At 43.6% G+C, this 23,537-nt stretch overlaps 2 protein-coding genes across 3 annotated transcripts in view; one reads left to right on the top strand and one right to left on the bottom strand.

Annotated features, from left to right (window-relative positions):
• Nucleotides 1-20,531, bottom strand: part of DPH5 (diphthamide biosynthesis 5) — a 47,309-nt gene extending 26,778 nt beyond the window's left edge. The window contains exons 1-2 of the mRNA XM_077452805.1: nucleotides 20,257-20,531; nucleotides 17,530-17,654 (exon numbers count right to left, since the gene is read on the bottom strand). Of these exons, the coding sequence (XP_077308931.1) occupies nucleotides 17,530-17,654; nucleotides 20,257-20,391 (260 nt within the window). The 5' untranslated portion in view covers nucleotides 20,392-20,531. The remainder of the gene's footprint in view (nucleotides 1-17,529; nucleotides 17,655-20,256) is intronic.
• Nucleotides 20,532-20,553: 22 nt separating this feature from the next.
• LOC143928135 (putative oxidoreductase ZK1290.5) overlaps nucleotides 20,554-23,537 on the top strand; it is a 248,620-nt gene continuing 245,636 nt past the window's right edge. For both annotated transcript variants that reach the window (XM_077452806.1, XM_077452807.1), the window contains exons 1-2: nucleotides 20,554-20,723; nucleotides 20,831-20,906. In XM_077452806.1, coding sequence (XP_077308932.1) covers nucleotides 20,834-20,906 — 73 coding nt within the window. In that variant the 5' untranslated portion in view covers nucleotides 20,554-20,723; nucleotides 20,831-20,833. The remainder of the gene's footprint in view (nucleotides 20,724-20,830; nucleotides 20,907-23,537) is intronic.

The following is a 23,537-nucleotide window of genomic DNA, read 5'->3' as shown; positions in this document are numbered from 1 at the left end:
CCCAATCATGGTGCAATTTTGCTGCGATTGTTGTATGGCAAAACTTGCCTTTAAAAATCTTGGGGGCACCTTGTTGCACAAAAAGGAGAAGGATCTTTTTTTGAGCACCAAACGCGCATAATGCAGCCCATTGAACTGAATGGGCTTCCCTATGCGCGACACGCAGAGACGCATTTAAATCATGCTTTATAAAATGCTTGCCCCCCGCTATGTGAGATCTGAACGGGGCCTTAGTTGCTTCCACCAGCGGTCACTGACTGATGTCATCACATGGGCCAATATTCCTGCACTGTAAAAAGTATGCCAACGTATTATAGGGGGTTCCAAAAAACAAAAACACACAAATGCACCACAACGCACGTGTTAATACATGCATTGTGGTGTGAATGGATCTTAAGCCCTCGTTCCCACCGAGCCAAATGTCAAATCGCATGCCAAATCAGAGCCTATTGCTGGCAACGGCACCATCCAAATCGGTGCGATGCTGACTTTGTGGTGCCGTGGTGATACCTAAAAGTAGTTCCTGCACTATTTTTGGTGGCATCGGGAGTGTTTTCAATAGACAGCTGTGCATGAGCCCGCACAGATGGCTGTCAAATCGTCCCCCAAAGTTGGGCTGAAATACCAGTTTGAAATTGCGCAAATTCAGCTGAACTTGTGTGACTTCAAACCCACATTCAGAGTGAACCTAGGCTATATCAGAGAGTTAGGCAATTGCTCACAATAACTTCACAAGGCCTCTTCCTGGAAAACCCATGTCTTTAGATGTCACCATATCACATCACTGTTGCAGGCTGCAAATCAGATAAAAATTGCTTTGCCAAAACATTTCATACAATAACGGCGGGTTTATGGTTACGGAGCCATAATAGTTTTGGCTGGCAAATTCAGTGAAATGTTACAGCTAGACAATTCATTGTTCCAGCCCGATTCCCCAGAGGAGTGTCCCATGACCCCTCCAGATACCATCAAAGCCAACCACCTGCCCCTCCATGATAATTGAATACAAGCAGGAGCCTGCCTTATGATGAAAGGATTCTAACATGTAAAGCTTTATGTATCTTCATCTGAATAGTTTTTTTTAGAAACAAAATGGAGAAATCACATTTAGCTACTGTAAAAACGACAGCTCTCAAGTGTTTTCTATTGAGGAGGACAATAGTGATGACCTTTCTGTACATGAAAGCTCTCCATGCATGGACTACAAAGTGACCAGCTATGTAGGGGGCCCCATCTATAATAATCACTGTAAAAAGACAGCTGAGACCACAGACTGCCTTAATTGCCCAAACCAACTCTATATTCAGATTATCTGTATAAAACGATCACGCTGCACTGGCAGATGTTCACAATCGTTTCACACATACGGCACCATAAATCCGGTGTGTAAGGTATATGGTATATTGTAGGATAGGTAGAAGCTAAGCGCATAAGGCAAAAGAGCAATATGCCTAATGCAGCCCGACATTACAGAACTTTCATTGTCCTCTCTAGATTTGAAATGGAGCCAGAATAGCTGCCATGGGAGACCCGTCTTTACACAATAAATGTTATTAAAGCCACCTTATTACAGAACCCCCAACTGTCACCCTAATAAATGTACTAGTGTAATAGAATGTAAAGCCCCGTACAAACGATACGAAAATCGGAAGATAAATTTCATACGACGAATGATCTGCCGATTTTCTGACCGTTAGTATGGTGCTTTTGACAGCCGAATCCGATCTTTGTATGACAAAAGATGGATATGCAGACTATAAGATTTTTGTTGGATGTGAACACAACGTCCGATTTTCATTCGATTAGTATGGCTTTCATCCAAAACAAAAAAAAATAAAAATAAGTAAGAGCAAGACTATGCATGCTCAGAAACAAACGATCGTCTGAAAATCTGATCGTGTGTAGGAGGTTAAAAAGATACAGCCGTTAAATGGATATACCTGGTAGTGAGGAAAATCTGAAGTGCTGTGCTTACCAAGGACTGTTATTACAAAAACGAGAGAACATTCTTTTTAGAGGTCAGTCAATTCTATCAGCAATATGGAACATGCTGTAGATAAAAACAGCCAATTTACGTAACCGGTTTCATCAAAGAACCAAATCCAATTGCTTTAGGTTACTGCACATCATATAAATCTCCCCAGACAGGCAAAGGTTGTGCTGGAAGATCTTTACCCACTTCAATACTGGGCACCTTCACCCCTTTCCTGCCCAGGCCAATTTTCAGCGCTGTCACACTTTGAATGACAATTGTGAGGTCATGCAATGCTGAATTAAATTTTTTGCATTTCTTTTTAAACCGATAGAGCTTTCTTTTGGTGGTATTTAATCACCACTGAGGTTTTTCAGCTTTCAGTGTGGCTGCACTTTGAATGACAATTGCGCGGTCACGGTCATGCAACACTTTACCCATGTGACATTTTTAGCATTTTTTTTAAACAGAGATTTCTTTTGGTGGTATTATATAACCACTGGGATTTTCATTTTTTGCTAAACCAAAAAAGACAAAAAAGTTTGAACTCCTAGAACTGAAAGACCGAGCGGTCTTTACACAAGTAGATTTTTGAATGAACAGTATATTTGTACAAAAATTTGATGACTTGAAGAATGTCATTCAATTGTATTTTTTTAAAAAAAAGTTAGCTTTAAAATATATTAAAAAAAAATTAGAATAGGAAGAAAGAAAGAATAGGAGGGAGGGAAAGAATAGGAGGGAGAAGAGAACAGGAGGGAGGAGGAGGGAGGAGGAGGGAGGAGGGACCCAATAATTGTATATTGACTGGTTTGCGCATAAGTTATAGCATCTACAAAATAGGGGATGGTTTTATGGCCTTTTTTATTTATTATTTTTTTTACTAGTAATGGCGGCGATCTGCGATTGACATTAAATACAGCGATCAGTGCACAGAACACTGTACCCAAATTAATTTTTTGTCCTTTTTTCATCCAAATAGAGATTTATTTTGGTGGTATTTGATCACCTCTAGGTTTTTTATTTTTTGAGCTATAAATGAAAAAAAAGACCGTAAATTTTGAAAAAAAAAAAGAAATACATTTTTCTTTGTTTCTGTGATAACATTTTGCAAATTACTAATTCTTCTTCATAAATTTTGGCCACAATTTATACTGCTACATATCTTTGGTAAAAATAACCCAAATTAGTGGATATTATTTGGTCTTTGTGAAAGTTAGAGAGTCTACAAGCTGTGGTGCAAATCATAAAAAATGTATCACACCTGAAGTACTGGTGGCCCATCTTATTTCTTGCGACTTGAACAAGTCAGGAAAGTACAAACACCCCCCAAATGACCCCTTTTTTTGAAACTAGACATTTCAATGTATTTAGTAAGAGGCATAGTGAGCTTTTTGATGTTATTTTTTCCCACAATTCTTTGCAAAATTAAGATTCTTTTTCCCCCCCACAAAATTGTCATTGTAATAGGTTATTTCTTTCACGTGGCATGTGTATACCACAAATAATGCCCCAAAATAAATTCTGCTACTCCTCCTGAGTATTACGATACCACATATGTGGGACTTTTTCCACAGCCTGGCCATTTAGAAAGGCCCAACATGCAGGGAGCGCCATCACGTGATCTAGGAGCATAAAATTACACATCTAACTTGCTGACTACCCATTACACTTTTGAAGGCCCTGGAGCACCAGGACAATGACACGTGACACTGACATGGCACTGATGACAGATGGCGCTAATGACACGGCACCAATACGTGGCACTGATGACAGATGTCAGTATCAGGTGATTGGTCAAGTCTCAGGAACACCAAGGGGGAGATTTCCTAAAACTGGTACACACAGAATCTAGTGGAGCTGTGCACGGTAGCCAATCAGCGTCTAACTTTAGCTTGTTCAGAGTTGTACCAGATTCTGCACGCTCCGGTTTTAGTAAATCTTCCCCTAATGGCCCGTACGATTCAAAACTTGGATGAAAAATAGCGTTTTCGAAAGCGATTGAGCCGATCACAACAGTTCAGCCGATAATTTCTGATCACGACAGTTCATCAGATATTATCCTATCGGACAAACACAAGAAATTTTCTCGTACAATACCAGATTGTACGATTTTTGTTTAACCACTTGGCGCCCATACTACGTCTATTGACTTCATGGGCTTTCGGTGGTTATATCTGAATGATGCCTGAGGCCACAGACATCATTCAGATCCGGTGCTTGTACCGACTCACCGTTTCCATCGGTGAGTCGGTCACAGGATCTGCCGGCCCCAGCAAGTTACCATAGAGATTTCTGGCGGACCAGATCGTCCCGGAGTCTCCATGATCGTTCGGAGGCCGGGCGCGATGTTATGACGTCACGCCCGGCCTCTGTATTCAAATTAACGGTGCCGATCTGGCTAGGAAGCCAGGATCGGGGTTTTTTTTTTTTTTTTTTAAATTTATTTTTAACCACTTGCTTACTGGGCACTTAAACCCCCCTCAGTCCCAGACCAATTTTCAGCTTTCAGCGCTGATGCACTTTGAATGACAATTGCGCGGGCATACAACACTGTACCCAAATGAAATTTCTATCATTTTTTTCCCACAAATAGAGCTTTCTTTTGGTGGTATTTAGTTACAGCTCGGAGTTTTATTTTTTGCTAAACAAACAAAAAAAGATGCAAAAAAAAAAAAAATCATGTTTTAATAGTTTGTTATAAAATTTTGCAAACGGGTCATTTTTCTCCTTCATTGAAGTGCGCTGATAAGGCGGCACTGATAGGCTGCATTGGTGGGCACTGATGGGCTGCATTGGTGGGCACTGATGGGCTGCACTTGTGGGCACTGATAGGCATAGTTAAGGCGGCACTAATAGGCACAGATAAGGCGGCACCGATGGGCACAGATAAGGCGGCACTGATGGGCAAAGATGGGCACAGATAAGATGGCACGGATGGGTGGCACGGATAAGTGGCACGGATGGGTGGCACGGATGGGCACTGATAGGTACCACAGATAGATGGGACTGATGGGCACTGATAGGTGGCACTGATAGGTGGCTCTGATAGGTGGCACTGCTGGGCACTGATGGGCGGCACTGCTGGGCACTGATGGGCGGCACTGGGGTGCAGCACCTTTGAGGCAGATTGGGTGGCACTGTGGGTGGCACTGTGGGGTGGCACTGTGGGGTGGCACTGTGGGGTGGCACTGTGGGCATTATGGGCACAGACGGGGGGCACTTACTTTTACTTTGTTATATTTCAGGATGGCACTGCGGGAGGCAGGTGGGCACTGGCAGGTGGCATGTGGTGCCTTTCATTGCTGGCCGTGATCGGGACTGATGTCCCGATCACGGCCGCCGGTGATCGGCTTTTTTTTTTTCTCCTCGCGCTGTCAGCGCGAGGAGGAATAATAGCCGATTACCGGCTCCGTTCTATCACATGATCAGCTGTCATTGGCTGACAGCTGATCACGTGATAAGGGGTCGGGATCGACCCCTTACACGGATCGGTGATCAGGCGAGTCTCACGGACTCGCCGATCACAGAGCGCGTGCCCCTCAGGGGGCGCGCAGGCCGCTCGTAACCAGGACGACGTCAATAGACGTAGCCCTGGAAATCTAGGTCCGCGCTAATGCCGTCATTCGGCAATAGCGCGGTACCCAAGTGGTTAAATTCTTCCCAGCCTAGAGGTGAGATATGGGGTCTTATTGACCCCATATCTCACTGTAAATGTCAGATCGTGCCATATTCCTATTACAAGGGATGTTTACATTCCTTGTAATAGGAATAAAAGTCATCCATTTTTTTATTTTATTTTTTTAAGTGTCAAAACTAAAAAAATAAAAAAAATAAATAATAAAAAAAAAAAAATTTAAATCGCCCCTGTCCCCGTGAGCTTGTACACAGAAGCGAACGCATACGTAAGTCCCGCCCACATATGAAAATCTATGTACCAATCACTCTCGTATGCGCCGTAGACAGCGGTGCCTGTGTTTTGGCAAATATCTCCTAAACCGTGTAGGTTTAGGAGATATTTCTTGGACCTTGGACCTACAGGTAGGCCTTAATCCAAGCTTACCTGTAGGTCAAAGTGGTTTGTAAGGGTTTACAACCACTTTAATGTCTAAACCACTGGCAACAAAAGTGAGTACACCCAGATGAAAATGTCCAATTTAGGCCCAATTATCCATTTTCCCTCCCCGATGTCATGCCACTCGTTAGTGTTACAATGTTTCAGGTGTGAATGGGGAACAGGTGTGTTCAATTTGGTGTTATCACTCTCACTCTCTCATACTGGTCACTGGAAGTTTAACATGGCACCTCATGGCAAAGAACTCTCTGAGGATCTGAAAAAAAAAATTGTTGCTCTACATAAAGATGGCCTAGGCTATAAGAAGATTGCCAAGACCCTGAAACTGAGCTTCAGCACGGTGGCCTAGACTATTACAGTGGTTTAACAGGACAGGTTCCATTGAGCGCACGTGCTCAGCGTCATAGCCAAAGGTTGTCTTTGGGAAATAGACATATGAGTGCTGCCATCATTGCTGCAGAGGTTGAAGGGGTGGGGGGGTTAGCCTGTCAGTGCTCAGACCAGACCATACGCCGCACACTGCATTCAATTGGTCTGCATGGCTGTCATCCCAGAAGGAAGCCTCTTCTAAAGATGATGCACAAGAAAGCCTGCAAAACAGTTTGCTCAAGATAAGCAGACTAAGGACATGGATTACTGGAACCATGTCCTGTGGGCTGATGAGACCAAGATTAACTTATTTGGTTCAGATGGTGTCAAGCATGTGGCGCCTGCACACTACATTCTGCCCTATGTCCAGGTTCAAGCCCCACCATCCAAGTCGACATAGAGTTAGAATAATATGCCGAGCACAGCGAGGCTGTGCCCGAAGCGTGGCGAGTGGCCCTGTTACAGGCGCCGTGTACAGCTGACTCTCTGTGTTCGGTTATTTTCGGCGGCTCCGTTGTGGTTCGTACTGTGCAAGCACTGAGCCTGCGCAGTACAGGGGGGTCCTTATTCGCCGGGGGGGGGGGGGGGGGGGAAGTTTCTCGGCAGAACACCGGCACTGGGGTAGCTACATTTCATTGAGGGAACCATGAATGCCAACATGTACTGTGACATAATGAAGAAGAGCATGACCCCCTTCCTTCAGAGACTGGGCCACAGTTTTCCAACATGATAACAACCCCAAACACACCTCCAAGACGACCATTGCCTTGGTAAAGTAGCTGAGGGCAAAGGTGATGGATTGGCCAAGCATGTCTCCAGACCTAAACCCTATTGAACATCTGTGGGGCATCCTCAAACGGAAGGTGGAGGAGCGCAAGGTCTCCAACATCCACCAGCTCTGTGATGTCATCATGGAGGAATGGAAGAGGAGTCCAGTGACAACCTGTGAAGCTCTGGTGAACTCCATGCCAAGAGGGTTAAGGTAGTGCTGGAAAATAATGGTGGCCACACAAAATATTGACACTTTGGGCCCAATTTGGACATTTTCCCTTAGGGGTGTACTCACTTTTGTTGACAATGGTTTACACATTAATAGCCGTGTGGTGACTTATTTTGAGGGGACAGCAAATTGACACTTATACAAGCTGTACACCCACTACTTTACATTGTATCTAAGTGTCATTTCTTCAGTGTTGTCACATGAAAATATAGAATAAAATATTTACAAAAATGTGAAGGATGTACTCACTTTTGTGAGATACTGTATATATTGCATATAACTGGTTTAAAAAAAATACATTTAACACATAAATAACTGGATATTGTATTTTTTATATCCAATGAGATCAGGTTTAAAAATGATGATTATGATGATGATGATGATAACTAATAAAGTTAGCTATATAGGACTATATAGTTTCAGGCTTCCTGCAGAACTGTCCAAAACTCGAGCCATGGATGGTCCTGCACAATAATGGCTGAACAGTGACTACAGCCTATCAAAAGCAGCCACTGTATGGGTATTCAGAAAGCCATAGGTGCTGGCTGTTTGAATGGGATAGCTGCTGGGGAGATTCCTCCATCCATGTGGTTTAGTGTGGATTCTGGCTAAATAAGAGAAAACAAAATGTTTAAAGGTGTTGGATGAAGTTTAGTTCCTCAAGAAAAATGGTATTATCATCCCAATTATCGAAAATAGTTGGAAGTACGTGGCTCCGGAACCCCCATGTCCCCAACAAAATCTCTGAAAGCCGATACTCCAATGCACAACATATTATTATTATCCCAAAGAAAAGAAGGTCCTATTTTGCGCATACACCAGAGGAATGATCCATATAGTGCCAGATAACCCGCAGAGAATGGTAAAGTTTCTACAATCTTGCTTCCATATGTCATATTCATCATCTGATGTCTTTACAGGCAATGTATATCTATGATATGGAAGCAAGATTGTAGAAACGTTACCCTCTCTGCGGGTTATCTGGCACTATATGGATCATTCCTCTGGTGTATGCGCAAAAGAGGACCTTCTTTTCTTGGGGAACTATTTCTGCATTGGATCTGATCTCTATGCCCCCTTATTTTGGAGGTAGGGGCTACATGTAATATGTGGTGCATTGGAGTATCGGCTTTCAGAGATTTTATTGGGGACATGGGGGTTCTGGAGCAACGTACTTGAAAATTCATGTGTCTGAATACTGTGATAATATTTCGATGTATCAATCTTTTCTAGTTATATACACCTTGGGAATGTATCTTTTTGTACACTGCGATTAAGCATTCTGTGACTTTTTCCTGAAGAAGCCTTACAGGCGAAACATGTCAAAAAATGGAAACAGAATGATACAGTTATTTGAACTTTGTATTTCCTGTCATGTTTGTAAGGAGCTATGTGTATAGGTCTACTATAACAGATATGGTTTCAGGCACTACATATGTTCTTTTAAATTTGTCTCAATAAACATTTCTTTCTTATTTTATTCATATGTTTGTATGCTGTATTCTGGTATCCTTAAAGTCCCGTATCTCCAACTATTTTCAAGAGAAAAACAAAACATGTACAGGTATATGGCTAACTTCAGAAGGAGACGCATTTGTTTTGCCCGCCAGTCTTACTGGCATATTCTTACATGCACTTGATTGGTAAAAGAACCCTAAACAACACTGACACTTTTACCTACCTATGATAATTCAGCGTTCAAAAATTCAAAGTTTGGAAAGCCTACTGTACCGATTCAAGTCATGCTGAATATTAAAAAATAAAAATCTATTATATGTTTTCAGAAAAGTAAAAATAAATAAATACAGTAGCATAATCAAGCATATGCTAAATGAAGTGAAAATTCTTTCAATTGCTTGTGGATCACTAGAACATAAAATGATTGAAAATCTAAAAACCGTTTTGAACATTAATTGTATAATATTGGGCAATACCAAAACCCACAGCTGTGATGTATGACAACAAAGTGAAGATCTGTAAAGGCTTCACAGCCCGATCTTGGATAGCGATAAAGAGAACGTCCCTTAGGAGGATCAATCATGAAGGAAACCTCCGTAGACGGGGCAGATTAATGAGTCTTCACAAATGACTGGTAATGATGTCTTAAAAATCCCCGGAGTATCTCTGGAGAGGGAATTAAATGAAGCCAAGCCACTCCTGATGCCATTATAAATCTGGACACAGCAGATTCCTTAAATATGCCAGAGACTGGCTACAAATAATGATATTTATGAGCAAAAATGTGTAGCAATATCAGTGGTAGGCAACCCCCGACACATGAAGCCTCTTTTGCCAGCACTCAACCCCCTCCCCATCAGCAGAGCAGCGCAGGGAAGTCAGTGAGAATTCCCCAAACAACACCTGCACTGAGGGGCCCCACACATTGTAATAGATGGGAAACATTGATTGTTTCTCTAATTTTGCTGTAGCTGCGATCGTCAGCTTCTGTGATAGGAAGAGATTGGGTGCAGTCATTGTTTTCAGGAGGTGGAGGACTGTCGTGGCATATCACAGAAGAGCAGAGGGTACAGTGGTGGAAGTGATGAGAAGGGGGTTCAGTGTTGGGGCATATGAAAAGGGGGTTTAGTGGTGGGACAGAAAAGCAGCAGGGTAGAAGAGTTGGGCAAATGTGAAAGTGTGTATTGGTGGGGTAGGAAAGCAGGGGGGTCACAGTGGTGGGGCAGACGAGCAGGATAGTAGTACAATGGTGGGGCAGACGAGCAGGATAGTAGTACAATGGTGGGGCAGACGAGCAGGATAGTAGTACAATGGTGGGGCAGACGAGCAGGATAGTAGTACAATGGTGGGGCAGACGAGCAGGATAGTAGTACAATGGTGGGGCAGACGAGCAGGATAGTAGTACAATGGTGGGGCAGACGAGCAGGATAGTAGTACAATGGTGGGGCAGACGAGCAGGATAGTAGTACAATGGTGGGGCAGACGAGCAGGATAGTAGTACAATGGTGGGGCAGACGAGCAGGATAGTAGTACAATGGTGGGGCAGACGAGCAGGATAGTAGTACAATGGTGGGGCAGACGAGCAGGATAGTAGTACAATGGTGGGGCAGACGAGCAGGATAGTAGTACAATGGTGGGGCAGACGAGCAGGATAGTAGTACAATGGTGGGGCAGACGAGCAGGATAGTAGTACAATGGTGGGGCAGACGAGCAGGATAGTAGTACAATGGTGGGGCAGACGAGCAGGATAGTAGTACAATGGTGGGGCAGACGAGCAGGATAGTAGTACAATGGTGGGGCAGACGAGCAGGATAGTAGTACAATGGTGGGGCAGACGAGCAGGATAGTAGTACAATGGTGGGGCAGACGAGCAGGATAGTAGTACAATGGTGGGGCAGACGAGCAGGATAGTAGTACAATGGTGGGGCAGACGAGCAGGATAGTAGTACAATGGTGGGGCAGACGAGCAGGATAGTAGTACAATGGTGGGGCAGATGAGCAGGATAGTAGTACAATGGTGGGGCAGATGAGCAGGATAGTAGTACAATGGTGGGGCAGATGAGCAGGATAGTACAATGGTGGGGCAGATGAGCAGGGGGTACAGTCACATAGCTCCCAACTTCCCCGATTTGGAGCAATGTCCCTCATTTTGATTTGATCTATATAGTATGCAGTTTTTATCTATCAAAAAGTGTTTTACAGTGTTAAAGTTTCTAAATTGCTGCATTTGTAAATTCCAAAAGCCAATATAAAGGAATAGTAAGGGAAACAGGAAAAAAAAAAAAAAAAAAAAAAAAAGCACTTTTGGGTTTAACTGATCTTTTTATTTTTTGTACAATTCTCCTTTAAGGGGCGTGTCCTATGCCTGCATACTTTTGCAGATAGGTGTCCCTCATTCCCATCTCAAAAAGTTGGGAGGTATGCAGTGATCTGAGCTGTGAATTGGGGCCGATCCGAGGTGTGAGAGCGCAGGATGTTCATTTCTCAATACTAAAGTAGTTTACAGCATTTACTTTATAAAACATCCTTTTCGTGAATGAGAGTGTGAAGTTAACATTTTTATGTTATAAAATCAGCATGCTCAATTTCTTTGAAAACATTTTTCGGCACATTGTGCTCAAAAGGTTGCCCACCCCTGAACTACATTGTCAAGATTATTGGATTTTTCACAAATCAACAGACTACAGAAAGAAAAACACTTGTACATTAACCACACATAAACCCAGCAGGAAATGCAGAATTAGCATCAATGTGAAAAACAGGTACAGTAACAATTAATGCTGTTAATCGATTAAATTAAATTAGGTTAAAAATAGCAATGGTAAAACTGCATGAGAACCCCCCACCCTCCCCAATGTAAGGTGAATAGAGAGGGACTCTGCCACAATGGGGACTCTAGCTATTCCATTCAAACACAATTGTGTCTTTTGTTTCAATGAACCTGTTTAAGGAAACTTGCCCCCCCCCCCCCCAAACCCCAATAGTGGTAGTTTCAGTCTCATCTGACTCCAACACCTTTTTCCATGTGGCCTCAGAATCCTCAAGGTGACTCATGGATCGGGCCTATTTTTTCAAACTTGTTATTTACAAGTTAAAATCATTTCTTTGCTAGAAAATGACATAGAACCCCCCCCCCCCCCCCAAAAAAAAAATGTATATATGTATATATATTTGTTGCAATACATTATGTCACACCATATTTGCGCAGCGGTCTTACAAGCGTAATTTTTTTTGGGGGGGAATACGATAAAAGTAAAGTTAGCCCAATTTCTTTTCTATAATTGTGAAAGATAACGTTACGCCCAGTAAATTGATACCCAACATATAATGCTTCAAAATTGCACCTGCTCATGGAATGGCGACAAACTCTGGCACTTAAAAATCATACATTTAAAAATTTCTACAGGATACCAGTTTTGAGTTAGTCATGGAATCACTGCTTTCACTCTAACAATCGTGGCAATACATCACGTGTGGTTTGACCTTTTTCATATGCAGATATGACTTACTTATGCGTTTGCCATTTATTTAACTTTTTATTTTGACACTATCCTTTTAAAAAAAAAAAAAAAAAAAAAAAAAAAAAATCTGGGTCACTTTTATTCCTATTACAAGGGATGTAACCATCCCCTGTAATAGACAAAAAGAATGACGGGACCTCTTTAATGTGAGATCTGGGGTCAAAAAGACCTAAGATCTCACATTTACACTTAAAGCGGAGGTCCACCCTAAAGTGGACGTTCCGCTCATTGGATTCCTCCCCCCCTCCGACGCAACAATTGGCACCTTTCAGGGGGGAGGGGGGTGCAGGTACCCGTACAGTACAGGTATCTGCACCCACTTCCGGGATGGCTCTCTGCGGAAAGGGGCGTAGATTACGCCCCTTTCCGAAAGTCCCCCGCTGCCTGCTGGGAAACAGAAAGATCTCAGAGGCAGCGGGTCCATCCTTATTGCGCAGCGCGACTCGCGCATGCGCAGTAGGGAACCCGGGAAATGAAGCCGAAAGGCTCCACTTCCTGATTCCCATACCCAAGATGGCGGCGGCAGCACCCGAGAGACGATCGAGATTGGCTTCGGGTGACAACATCGCGGGCGCACTGGGCGGGTAAGTGTCACCATTTTAAAAGTCAGCAGCTGCAGTATTTGTAGCTGCTGGCTTTAAAAAAAAAAAAACGCGGACCCCCTCTTTAAATGCAGTAAAAAATAAAATAAAATAATGTCTTGTATAAAAAAAAAAAAAAGAAGAGACCACTTTTATCTGAAAGCGGACCGCCTGCCATTTAAGAAGATACCAGGTTTATGGCAGCCATCTGCTTCCATAAGAACGCAATTCCATGTCAAACTACTGACGTGTAACGACAGCGGGTGGTCCTAAGTGTTTAAGGTGGTCAGATGAGACTAAAATGGATTTATTTATCCTCAATACCAAATGATATGTCTGGCGTAAATCCAATACAGCTCACCATCCAAATAACCCCATTACTACAGTAAAGCATGGAGGTAGTGATATCCTGCTATGGTGGTGGTGGGGGTTTGGGGGGGCACTAGTCAGGATAGCAGAAAAATGGATGGGGCAAAATACCATCAAATTATTGTGGAAAATTTGCTGCCCTCTGCCAGAAAGTTGTCAATGGGAAGAAGGTTTACATTCCAACATGACAATGACCTAAAGCACAAAGCAAAAAATGACCACACAGTGGTTGAAGGAGACGAATGTAAATGTCCTTGCATGGCTTAGTCAGAGCCCAGACTTAAAGCGGGGTTCCACCGCCGTTTTTTGTTTTTTATTTTGAATAGTTCCACTTACTTGTGCCATGCTAAAACTCCCATGCTGCCGTTTTTCTGACTTTTTCCAAGTTTGTAAAATCGTCTCCTGACGGTTTCCATTTTGCCTGTGGGCATGTGAAGCCCACAGGCATTCTCTTCCGGGACACTGTGCTGCTGATATCCCAGCATGCACCACCCGTTCAAGCGCCAATCTCGCGCATGCGCAGATCAAACAAATCCGAGCGCTTACAATAACTGGGCACCGCACAGACTCCTGGGAACTTTAAAAAAGGATCCCAGGAGACAGTGCGGCAAAAAGGAAGTGCAGACCTGCTGCTGAAACCCCGCCCCTATCCGCAGCCGCACCGCCCATCCACCCGGAGACTACAGGAGACCAGGAAATTGAAAAAAAAACAAAACAAAGAGAAGACGGTAGCAGCAAGGTAATGGGGATATAATTAAGTTACACCCTATTACAATCTTAGGGGCATAGCGGTTTAAATTCGGGTCAAGCTCTGCTTTAAACCCCATTGAAAATCTGTGGAATGACCTGAAGACTGCAGTCCACAAACGGTCATCAAATTTAACTGAACCTGAGCAGTTCTGCAAAGAAGAATGGGCAAATATTGCAAAGTTTAAATGTGCAAAGTTATGACTTAAGGGGGGGGGGGGGTGATCCTTTTTCCAACTCAGTGATTCGGTTTTTGATTTTATTTTTATTTTTTACATGTTGGCGTTATATCTTTCACTTGCATGTTATAAATTGCACAAAAAAAAAATACAGCTGGATCATCAAAAAAAATAAAAAAATAAAAACTGTTTCTGTCTTCATTTCAGGCTGCAAAGCAACAAAATGTGATAAAAAAATTCTATTTTTTCTTTTCTATACCCGCTATATATTTAGTCAGTAATTAAGTCAGTACGGTTACAGCAGAATGGCACATGGGTGAACAAAGAAATAATCCACCATTTCTAGAAGGTTTTCGATTTTTTCCACTGGCCACTCAATGATAACCTGCTTTAGGATTTATTATTCTCATTCTGAGATTTGGAAGTTGTGGTTTCATATAAAAGTATCAGACAGTTAGGACTTGTTCACAGAGGCAGCCAGAGAGAGAGTTGCGCTTTTAAAGGGCAACTAAAGGCTGTACACACCGCGTGGCCACAATGCTTTACATCACAGAAATTGTTAAAATGGTAGCATGTGGTACCACTGGTTCAAGTGAATGGGGCCGCATTGCTTCTAAAAAAGCAACCTATAGTGAATCGCTTTTTAGAGGGATGGCAAGGGTTGCAGTGTCCTTACAACACGACTGTTACATATTGAAGGATGAAAATAACAAACTACAAAATTGAAGGGATTTTAAACCTACATTTTTCTTTTTTTAACTAACAAAACATGTAAGGTATCTGCCCTGCACCACATTGGTGCTTCTCACTCCTCTCCCCTGCCGAGTGCCCCCATAGCAAGCCAGTTGCTTTGGGGGCACTCAAGCAGACTCGCTCCTGAGCTGCGCTTTGTGTGTCTTATGGCACAGAGCACAGCTTGGCCCTGCCCCTCTCCTCGCTAGTTGTGATTGACAGCAGCAGGAGCCACTGTCTGAGCCTATGAGGAAGGAGAGAGCCAGAGTAATGGCTGAGTACGGCTGGGTACGGCTAATTATGGATGGGGGTGAATGGGATGGCTGAGCATGGATGGATGGATGGAGGAGTACTGCGGAGAATGAATGAATGGATGGATGGATGGGTATGCAGAGTATAGATAGGTATGGCTGGGTATGCAGAGTATGGCTCGGTACGACTGAGTACGGCTGGGTATGTCTGAGTACGATTGAGTATGGCTGGGTACGGCTGAGTATGGCTAATTATGGATGGGGGTGGATGGGATGGCTGAGCATGAATGGATGGATGAGTATTGCTGAGGATGGATGGATGGCTGGGTGAATCGATGGATCTCTCTCTAAGCAGCGCTGTGGGCACTACACATGCAACCCATCTCTCCCCTCTCCACTCACACTGGACGGAGAGGGAAGGGAGGAAACGGAAATCACGCCGGTTTGTTTACATGCGAGCACGTGGTAAACGGCCGCGATTAGCGGCCGTTCACTGTGATGCGCCGGCTCTTCTGGACCCGGAAGTTCTCAGGTGCAATCCCCAGGGGGCGCACGAGAGCAGAATTCTGGGAGGACGTCACTGTACGACCTTCCAGAGTTAACAAACACCCCTGTAGCCGTTATTCGGCTATGGGCCGGTTATTAAGTGGTTAAACTTCTCCACAACTTTATCCCTGACCAGTGATGTGTTTATTGGCCTTCATGATGTTGTTTGTTCACTAAAGGTCATCTATCAAACCTCTGAGGGCTTCACAGAACAGCTGAGATTAAATTACACACAGGTGGACTCTATTTACTAATGAGGTGACTTCTGAAGGCAATTGGCTCCACTAGATTTTAGTTAGGGGTATCAGAGTAAAGGGGGCTGAATACAAATCCACGCCACACTTTTCAGATATTTATTTGTAAAAAATGTGGAAAACCATTTATCATTTTCCTTCCACTTCACAATTATGTGCCACTTTGTGTTAGTCTATCACATAACATCCCAATAAAATACATTTATGTTTTTGGTGGTAACATGACAAAATGAGACCTTATTACCCCAGAGGAACCCATGGGTCCCATTCACACTTTTTGCGATTTATAGCATGTGTCACAACGATCAATGCATGCGCACAGCTTTGCCATGCTTTTCAATTGACTAGTTCACACCCGCGCTCTGCGTTACCATGCGTTGACCAAAATAGAGCAGGTGTCGTTTTTAGAGCATCAACATGCATTTTAGGCTGGTAAACTCAGCCTGAAATCCTTTTTAAAGTGTTACTAAACCCACAGCAGTAAAATTAGCCTGTAAAAGCAGTAAATCATGCTTGTTCTATTTGCTGTGGAACCTAATGGGTTAATCCTGCGCATTGTGTAAAAAGGCTGTTTGATCCTTTCTTCTCTGATCCTCCTCTTCTTCCACTGTTCCCAATCCATCTCCTAATAGTACAGAGCCTTGGAGGCACCCTGCACATGCTCAGTTGGGTATGTATTGCTAGAGAGTTTTTTCCCCCTTTTTCTTGGGAGGGTGCATGTGATCAGCACAGGGCCAATCAGCACTGTCCAGACAGAGGGTCAGGAGTCCTGTAGCCTCATAGGACAATCAGAGCAGAATGAAAACTCCTCCTGCAAGCTTTACCAATGCTCGGCCGGACACTGACAGAAGTCACAAGACTGCTATATACTGCTGATGAGAAAAGGTATTTTGCAGTTTATAGTTAGTAAAATAATTGCATTCCATGTTCTGTGTACTGTGGGGGATATAGTGAATGCAGGGTCCTGGGTTTAGTAACACTTTAATTCTTGGGGAAATGCTGCAAAAAAAACGATGTGTACAAGATCAGGAAGTTATAGATATAATAACAAAAGGATAAATAAACTGGCATACTCAGAGTATGACACCCTGTGCGTTCCTCTGCGGTTCACATGCGATCCTGATGCAGTGATATTTCAGCCCATTTATTTGAATAAAATAAATAAAACCGAGACAACTACAGACACTGGTGGTTAAGCCCCCGTTCGAAGCGGGGTGACTTTTCATGCAATTTGACAGGTCAAATCACATGACAAGTCGCACCTTATTGTCGGCAATGGCGCTGTTCAAATCGGTGCAACGCCAACTTTGAGGTGCCGCATAGATTTGAAAAAGTAGTTCCTGCACTACTTCTGGCAATTTTAGGTGCGACATCCAAGCTGAAAAGCAGCTTTGAAATTGTGCGATTTCACAAAGTCGCACAATTTCAAAGTTCCATTCAATCTGAACGAGGGCTAAAAGGTATTTCGGACTTACCCAAAAGGATCACCAACCACCAGGAAGGCTATGTCACTAACAGCGGCATCTCTGAGGATTTCATCCGCATCTTGTTCTACAGTTTCCCTGTCAGCAAGGATCAGCTCACGGCCATAATATTCCTCCTAAAGAAATTGAGCAGATAAAACATTCATTTTTGTATTATTTAAAGATGCAATCTCTTATAATTTACCGCGGTTTATAGTAGATATTAATGTGGTATAAATATCTTTTTTATGTCCAATTGTTTTAAAAGATGAAGGTAGACAGAAGACTAATTATTATTATTAGAGAGGGTCTGCTTTAGGGCCAGCTCACACCAAAGAAACGCAGTCCGTATGCATGTTTTTGAAGCATTCCAGTGCACCCCCCCCCCCCCTCTTTTTTTAACCTTAAATAAGGATGTGTGTTGCAGTGTGTTTTTGGTGCATTTGAGCATTCAGGGCCAGTCCAGTGCAGGAAAAATGTTCCATTTTTTTTTTCTGGAACTGAAACGCGCTGGAGCTGCAAGCAGTGGTGTGAACTATGCCATTGAACCCCATATAACCTACTTTCCATGCATTTTTGATGCAGAAAAAATAAATAAAAATAAAAAACGCACTGGACTGCATGTGGTGTGAACTTAATTTGCAATCAAAAGGAAAAACTTTTTTGGAAAGAGTGGAGAAAGAAAAGCCCTGTCAGGTTTTTATTACCATCTGTGCCCCCATTAGCCCTCGTTCACATTGAACGTGGCTTTAAAATCGTGTGACATCACCTGAAATCGTACAATTTCAAAGCCACATTTCAGTGCAACGTCAGGTGCGATTTGAAAGACATGTGTGTGACTTCATGCACAGGGGTCTATAGAAGTCGCACCTGAAATCAGCAAAAGTAGTGCAGGAACTACTTTTGCAAATTGGTGCAGTGCCCCAAAAGTTCAGATTGGAACGGTGCCATTGCCAGCAATAGGCTACGACTTGTCAAATCGCATGAAAAATTGCTCCATTATGAACAAGGGCTTGGAGAGATTCACCCTCTATTAGTCCCGTTTACCATTTTCACCAAAAGTGAATGGAAATCCCAAATTGGGGTTGTCACGAAAATAGTAATAGTGAGAAATCTTCCAATGGGGACAACTAGTGATGAGCTCTGGTGTGATTGGATTAGGATCCAATCCCGCATTTGTGATCTCAGCGGGGGGCTGTCACCTGTATGGGCCAATTATCTGAAGCTGGGGCATTCCCCGCCCTCATCTCTACAAGGGCATGTATGCACCTGGGTATGGGATGAGGAATACCGTGGGCGGCCTCACACAAGTGAATTCAGATCCTAGTGCAGGGATATGCAATTAGCGGACCTCCAGCTGTTGCAGAACTACAAGTCCCATATTGAGACTCTGACAGCCATACGCATGACCCGCAGAGGCATGATGGGAGTTGTAGTTTTGCAACAGTTGGAGGTCTGCTAACTGCATATCCCTGTCCTAGTCCAAACATGCTCAAGCTCATCACTAGTGAAAACCAGGGATTACCCCACTTTGTAGCGACATCCTCTCACTTCCTGTTCTGGTTATGAGACAGGAAGTGAAGGGAAATCTCCCCAATGGGACACCGATTGCAAACAAAACCCACTAAAAGGGGGTATAGCCCTCCCTTAGTTCTACTTTAACTACTTGCTGACCAGCCGCCATAATTATACTGCGGCAGGTTGGCTCCATTACGCGAATCGCTGTAGTTGTACATCGGTTCGTGCAATACAGTGGGCGCACGTGCCCATGCCACTGATGCGCGACCGGCGGCCACAATGTCAGCCAGCCACCCACAATCTCTACACAGAGAGCTAGAACAGGGATCTGTCAATGTAAACAAACAGATCCCCGTTCTGACCGGGGAGTAGAGAAAGATTGCCTATTCCTAGTGATTAGGAACAGCAATCTTTCTCTACTCCCAGTCAGTCCCCCTCCCCCCACAGTTAGAAACACCTCCCAGGGAACACATTTAACTCCTCAATCCCCACTAGTGTTAACCCCTTCCATGCCAGTGTCATCTAAAACAGTAATCAGTTCATGAGGGGTTAAATGTCAATGATCCCAAAAAAAAGTGTCAAAAGTGTCCACCACAAAGTCGCATTCTACTAAAAAAAACATTGATCACTGCCATTACTAGAAAAAATAAAAATATATAATGATAATAATAACATAAATCTATCCTCATTTATAAGAACTTTTGCGCAAACCAAATAATACATGCTTTTTGCAATTTTGTTTCCAAAAATATGTAGAATTATACATATTGGCCTATACTGAGGAAGAAATGTGTTTTTTTTTTTTGTGGGGACATTTATATCAAAAAGTAAACAAAATAGCTTTTTTTTCCCCAAAATTGTTGCTCTTTTTTTGCTTATAGCACAAAAGATAAAACGCCCAGGTGATCAAATACCAAAAGAAAGCTCTATTTGTGGGGGGGGAGGGAGGACGCCAATTTGGTTTGGTTACAACAGCGCACGACCACACAATTGTCAGTTAAAGCATGCACCGTATCACAAAAAATGGCCTGGTCATTAAGGGGGTAAATCCTTCCAGTCCTTAAGTGGTTAGAAGCTTATGCACCCAGGACAATGATTTATTGGATAAATACTAGAATATTATTAGAGAAGTGATGCTCAGAGGTCGGTCAGTACTCTATCCATCCTCCATTATAAATACAACGATCAGTAATAGAGAGAAGTGCAGAGAATGGCTCCTACCAGGTGCTCCTTGCCCACGGTGAGTATGGAGGTGTATGCCTCCAGGTAGACCCGGGCACAGCTTCTGATCACCTCCAGGCCCCTGATTGTCACATCCTTGGCATCCCCCAGACCTAACCCAATGAGGTACAGCATAGTCCTCCCGGCTGGAGAAGGATAGCAGCGATGGATGGCACACCCGGAAGATGACCCTGTACATAAGCTGGCATAGATTCCTCCTGCCTGTCCCCACGCTGACAACTACGGGACGACGCCACTATACGGCTGCGGTAAACAACGCCCTTTAACCTCCGTACTGTAAAATTGTCCATGTTAACTACTGGCACAGTTCTAGGCAGCTTTACGGCGGCCGCCATCTTCACACCTACTACGGCGACGCTGGCTGTGCGATCGCCGGCGGCCTTTTTTGTTGAGGGCAAGACTTTGCATAGTTTCAGTAGTGGTCTACCGACAAGATCATCCTGTAGGTAAGAGATTCATGAAACGCTATGACATTGTACTTGAAGTTATAATTATATTTGTTGGGTGTGAAAAAAAAAGTTTTTTTTTAACTTGTATTTGATACTTTACACAGGTAATGGACATGGAAGTCCCTATATACCCCACTGTGCCACTCTCCAATGGGCAGAAGATCCCAATCCTGGGTTTGGGTAAGTCTTGTGTTAAAGCCGACCTTAAGACTGCATTTACACAAAACGCTCATCTCAAAAGTTCCAAAATGAAGTTCCAAAATGCCCAACAAGCAAAATCCCATTCACATAAAGGGCTTCTGTTCACGTCTGAGCGTTCTGTCACCTGAAGCAAAACGCTTGAAGAGCAAAAAGAACAGGAGCTTCTTTTTAGGCAGATTACAAGTGTTTATTGCTTTTCACATTGCTGACATTTGGACCTCAAAACGCCTGTTCAAAAACTCTGCAAAAACTCACTAAGGCCCCTTTCACACTGGGGCAGGAACAGCGTTGGCGGTAAAACCGTTGCTTTACCATTGTTTTAGCAGCAGTATTCGGCCACTAGCAGGGCAGTATTAACCCCAGCTAGCGGCCGAAAAAGGGTTAAAACCCTCCGTTGCAGTGGCGCTTTGCTGGTGGTATAGCCGTGCTGCCCCATTGATTTCAATGGGCAGGAGCGGTTTAGGAGCTCCTTCACTAGTCCAGAGATGGTGTATGCAGGTTTTTTTTTAACATCCTACATGCACACTCACCCTCGGGGCTTTGACACTGGAGACACAACAGCGGCTGTTTCAGGGTGCTTTGCAGGCGCTATTTTTAGCGCTGTAGCGCCAGTGTAAAAGGGGCCTAAAAAGGCCTGAAAACGATACGCTCAGGTGTGAATGCAACCCTCACTCGGTAGATGAACCCGCACAGCTGTCTCTCAAATTGCCCCCGAAGTTGCACTAAAATGCCGGTTTGAAACGTGCGTGTTCAGCTGAACTTGCATGATTTCAAACCATCCCTCAGTGTGATCGTGGGCTCTAAGTGGTTGTAAACTCTCACATATACCCAGTGAAGTGACTGGCCTCAGGTGATACACAGAGATGAAACAAATCCTCCTGCATAAGTTGTACCTGTTTTTAAACAGCCACCTTTCTCCTACATCCATTCAAAGTGCAGAATTTACACAGAATCTCTCAGCTCTGAAAAGCAGGGGGCGGAGAGCTGAAGTTACATCAGTGAGGAGAGTCCTGAGAGCTGATTGGAGTGAAGGGACCCACCTCCCTTCATACAGCACACAGGAACAGAGCTGAGACTGTCAATCAATCTGTGCCCTCCCCTGTCACCTTTTTCTCTTGGTGTCAGAAAAATTCAACAGAAGTGATTCATGCTGATAGCGGGAGGAACAAAGCAGATAGAAATTACACTTAGTGCATTGTAGGTGTATTGAGACAAGTAGACATTATAGAGGGATATACTTTGTTCATATTTCATGTGTGAGGTTTACAACCACTTTAATGTTTTACCAGTAGGACTCTCCTAACATTAGACACTCACTCCCAGCATCACAGGATTGAGCTCGCTTCTGCTTTCCAAACCTGCACATGCGTAGTGCACTCTCCCTTACCCTAAGCCACTCTTGCTGTAGGTTAGGGAGCCTGCGCTGTGCATGTGCAAATATTTAAAACTTCTTTCACGTTGTCATTATGGAGTATTGTTTGTAGCATTTTGAGGAAAATAACGAATTTAATGCGTTTTAGAATAAGGTTGTAACATAACAAAATGTGGAAAAAGTGAAGCGCTCTGAATACTTTCCAGATGCACTGTATGTATGTAATATGAAGATCTACCTAACCTATCCAGTCAGTTTGTTTAATCTAATCAGGTAGGCCAATACACTACATATTTGTTGGTAAAGCCTAGTACACACTACAAGTTTTTTTTCGTTCAACACAGCGGGCTGGACAAACAAAAACGGACAGCTCAGGTTGGAGCCACTGTATTAACAGTCCAATGTTAGTACAGCAGTGATCTCCCCTGCTGTGCTATTGTGTGTTCTGACAGGGGGATGGCCCAGAACACTCTGGTTAGAGCCCTCAGCCATTGGCTGGCAGCACTGATCGAGAGCCGGTCTGCAGACCCTTTTCCATCATGCCTCTTCGACAGAAGCCCGACATTCAGCCCATGTGTACGGGGCTTAAAGTGGTTGTAAACCCTTACATACCATTTTTACCTACAGGTAAGCCTATAATGAGGCTTACCAGTAGGTACTGGAAATATCTCCTAAACTTGCACAGTTTAGAATATATTTACCATATACACTTGCGCCGACTTCACCTGTGCATGTGCCCTGAAGAAAGGGCACCGTAGTGGCGTTTTTCTACAGGCCACATGCGGTGACCGTCGGCTCCTGTGCGCATGCAGGGGAGTGACGTCACGCGACTCCGTCCAGTCACAGAGCCAGAGTCCATGGCCCCGGAAGGAAGAGGGGTGAAGATGGACACGGCCACCAGCGTTTGCAGGTAAGTGGCACATACTGTAATGGGCTAGTATGCAAAAGGGTCAGGGTTTACTTCCTCTTTAAATCTGATGGTGATTGTACAGTCAGATTGTAATGTTTGTGTGGTGAGCATTAGACAGCATTGCGCGATTTTGTGAAAAGGTTACCTTAGCTTGGATTCACATACAATCATGGGCAAAAATATTGGGACCCCTGCATTTTTGTCAGATAATGCACCACTTTGCCCAGAAAATTGTTGCAATTACAAATGTTTAGGTATTCTCGTGTTTATTTATTTTGCTTGTGTTGTTATGACACAAAAAAAGTGGAGAAACAAAAAGCCAAATCTG

Source organism: Lithobates pipiens, unplaced genomic scaffold (assembly GCF_037356315.1).
Source record: "Lithobates pipiens isolate NorthernLeopardFrog02 unplaced genomic scaffold, aLitPip1_a1.2 Scaffold_23, whole genome shotgun sequence".
Taxonomy (NCBI): Eukaryota; Metazoa; Chordata; class Amphibia; order Anura; family Ranidae; genus Lithobates; species Lithobates pipiens.
This window is presented reverse-complemented; position numbering and strand designations above follow the sequence as displayed.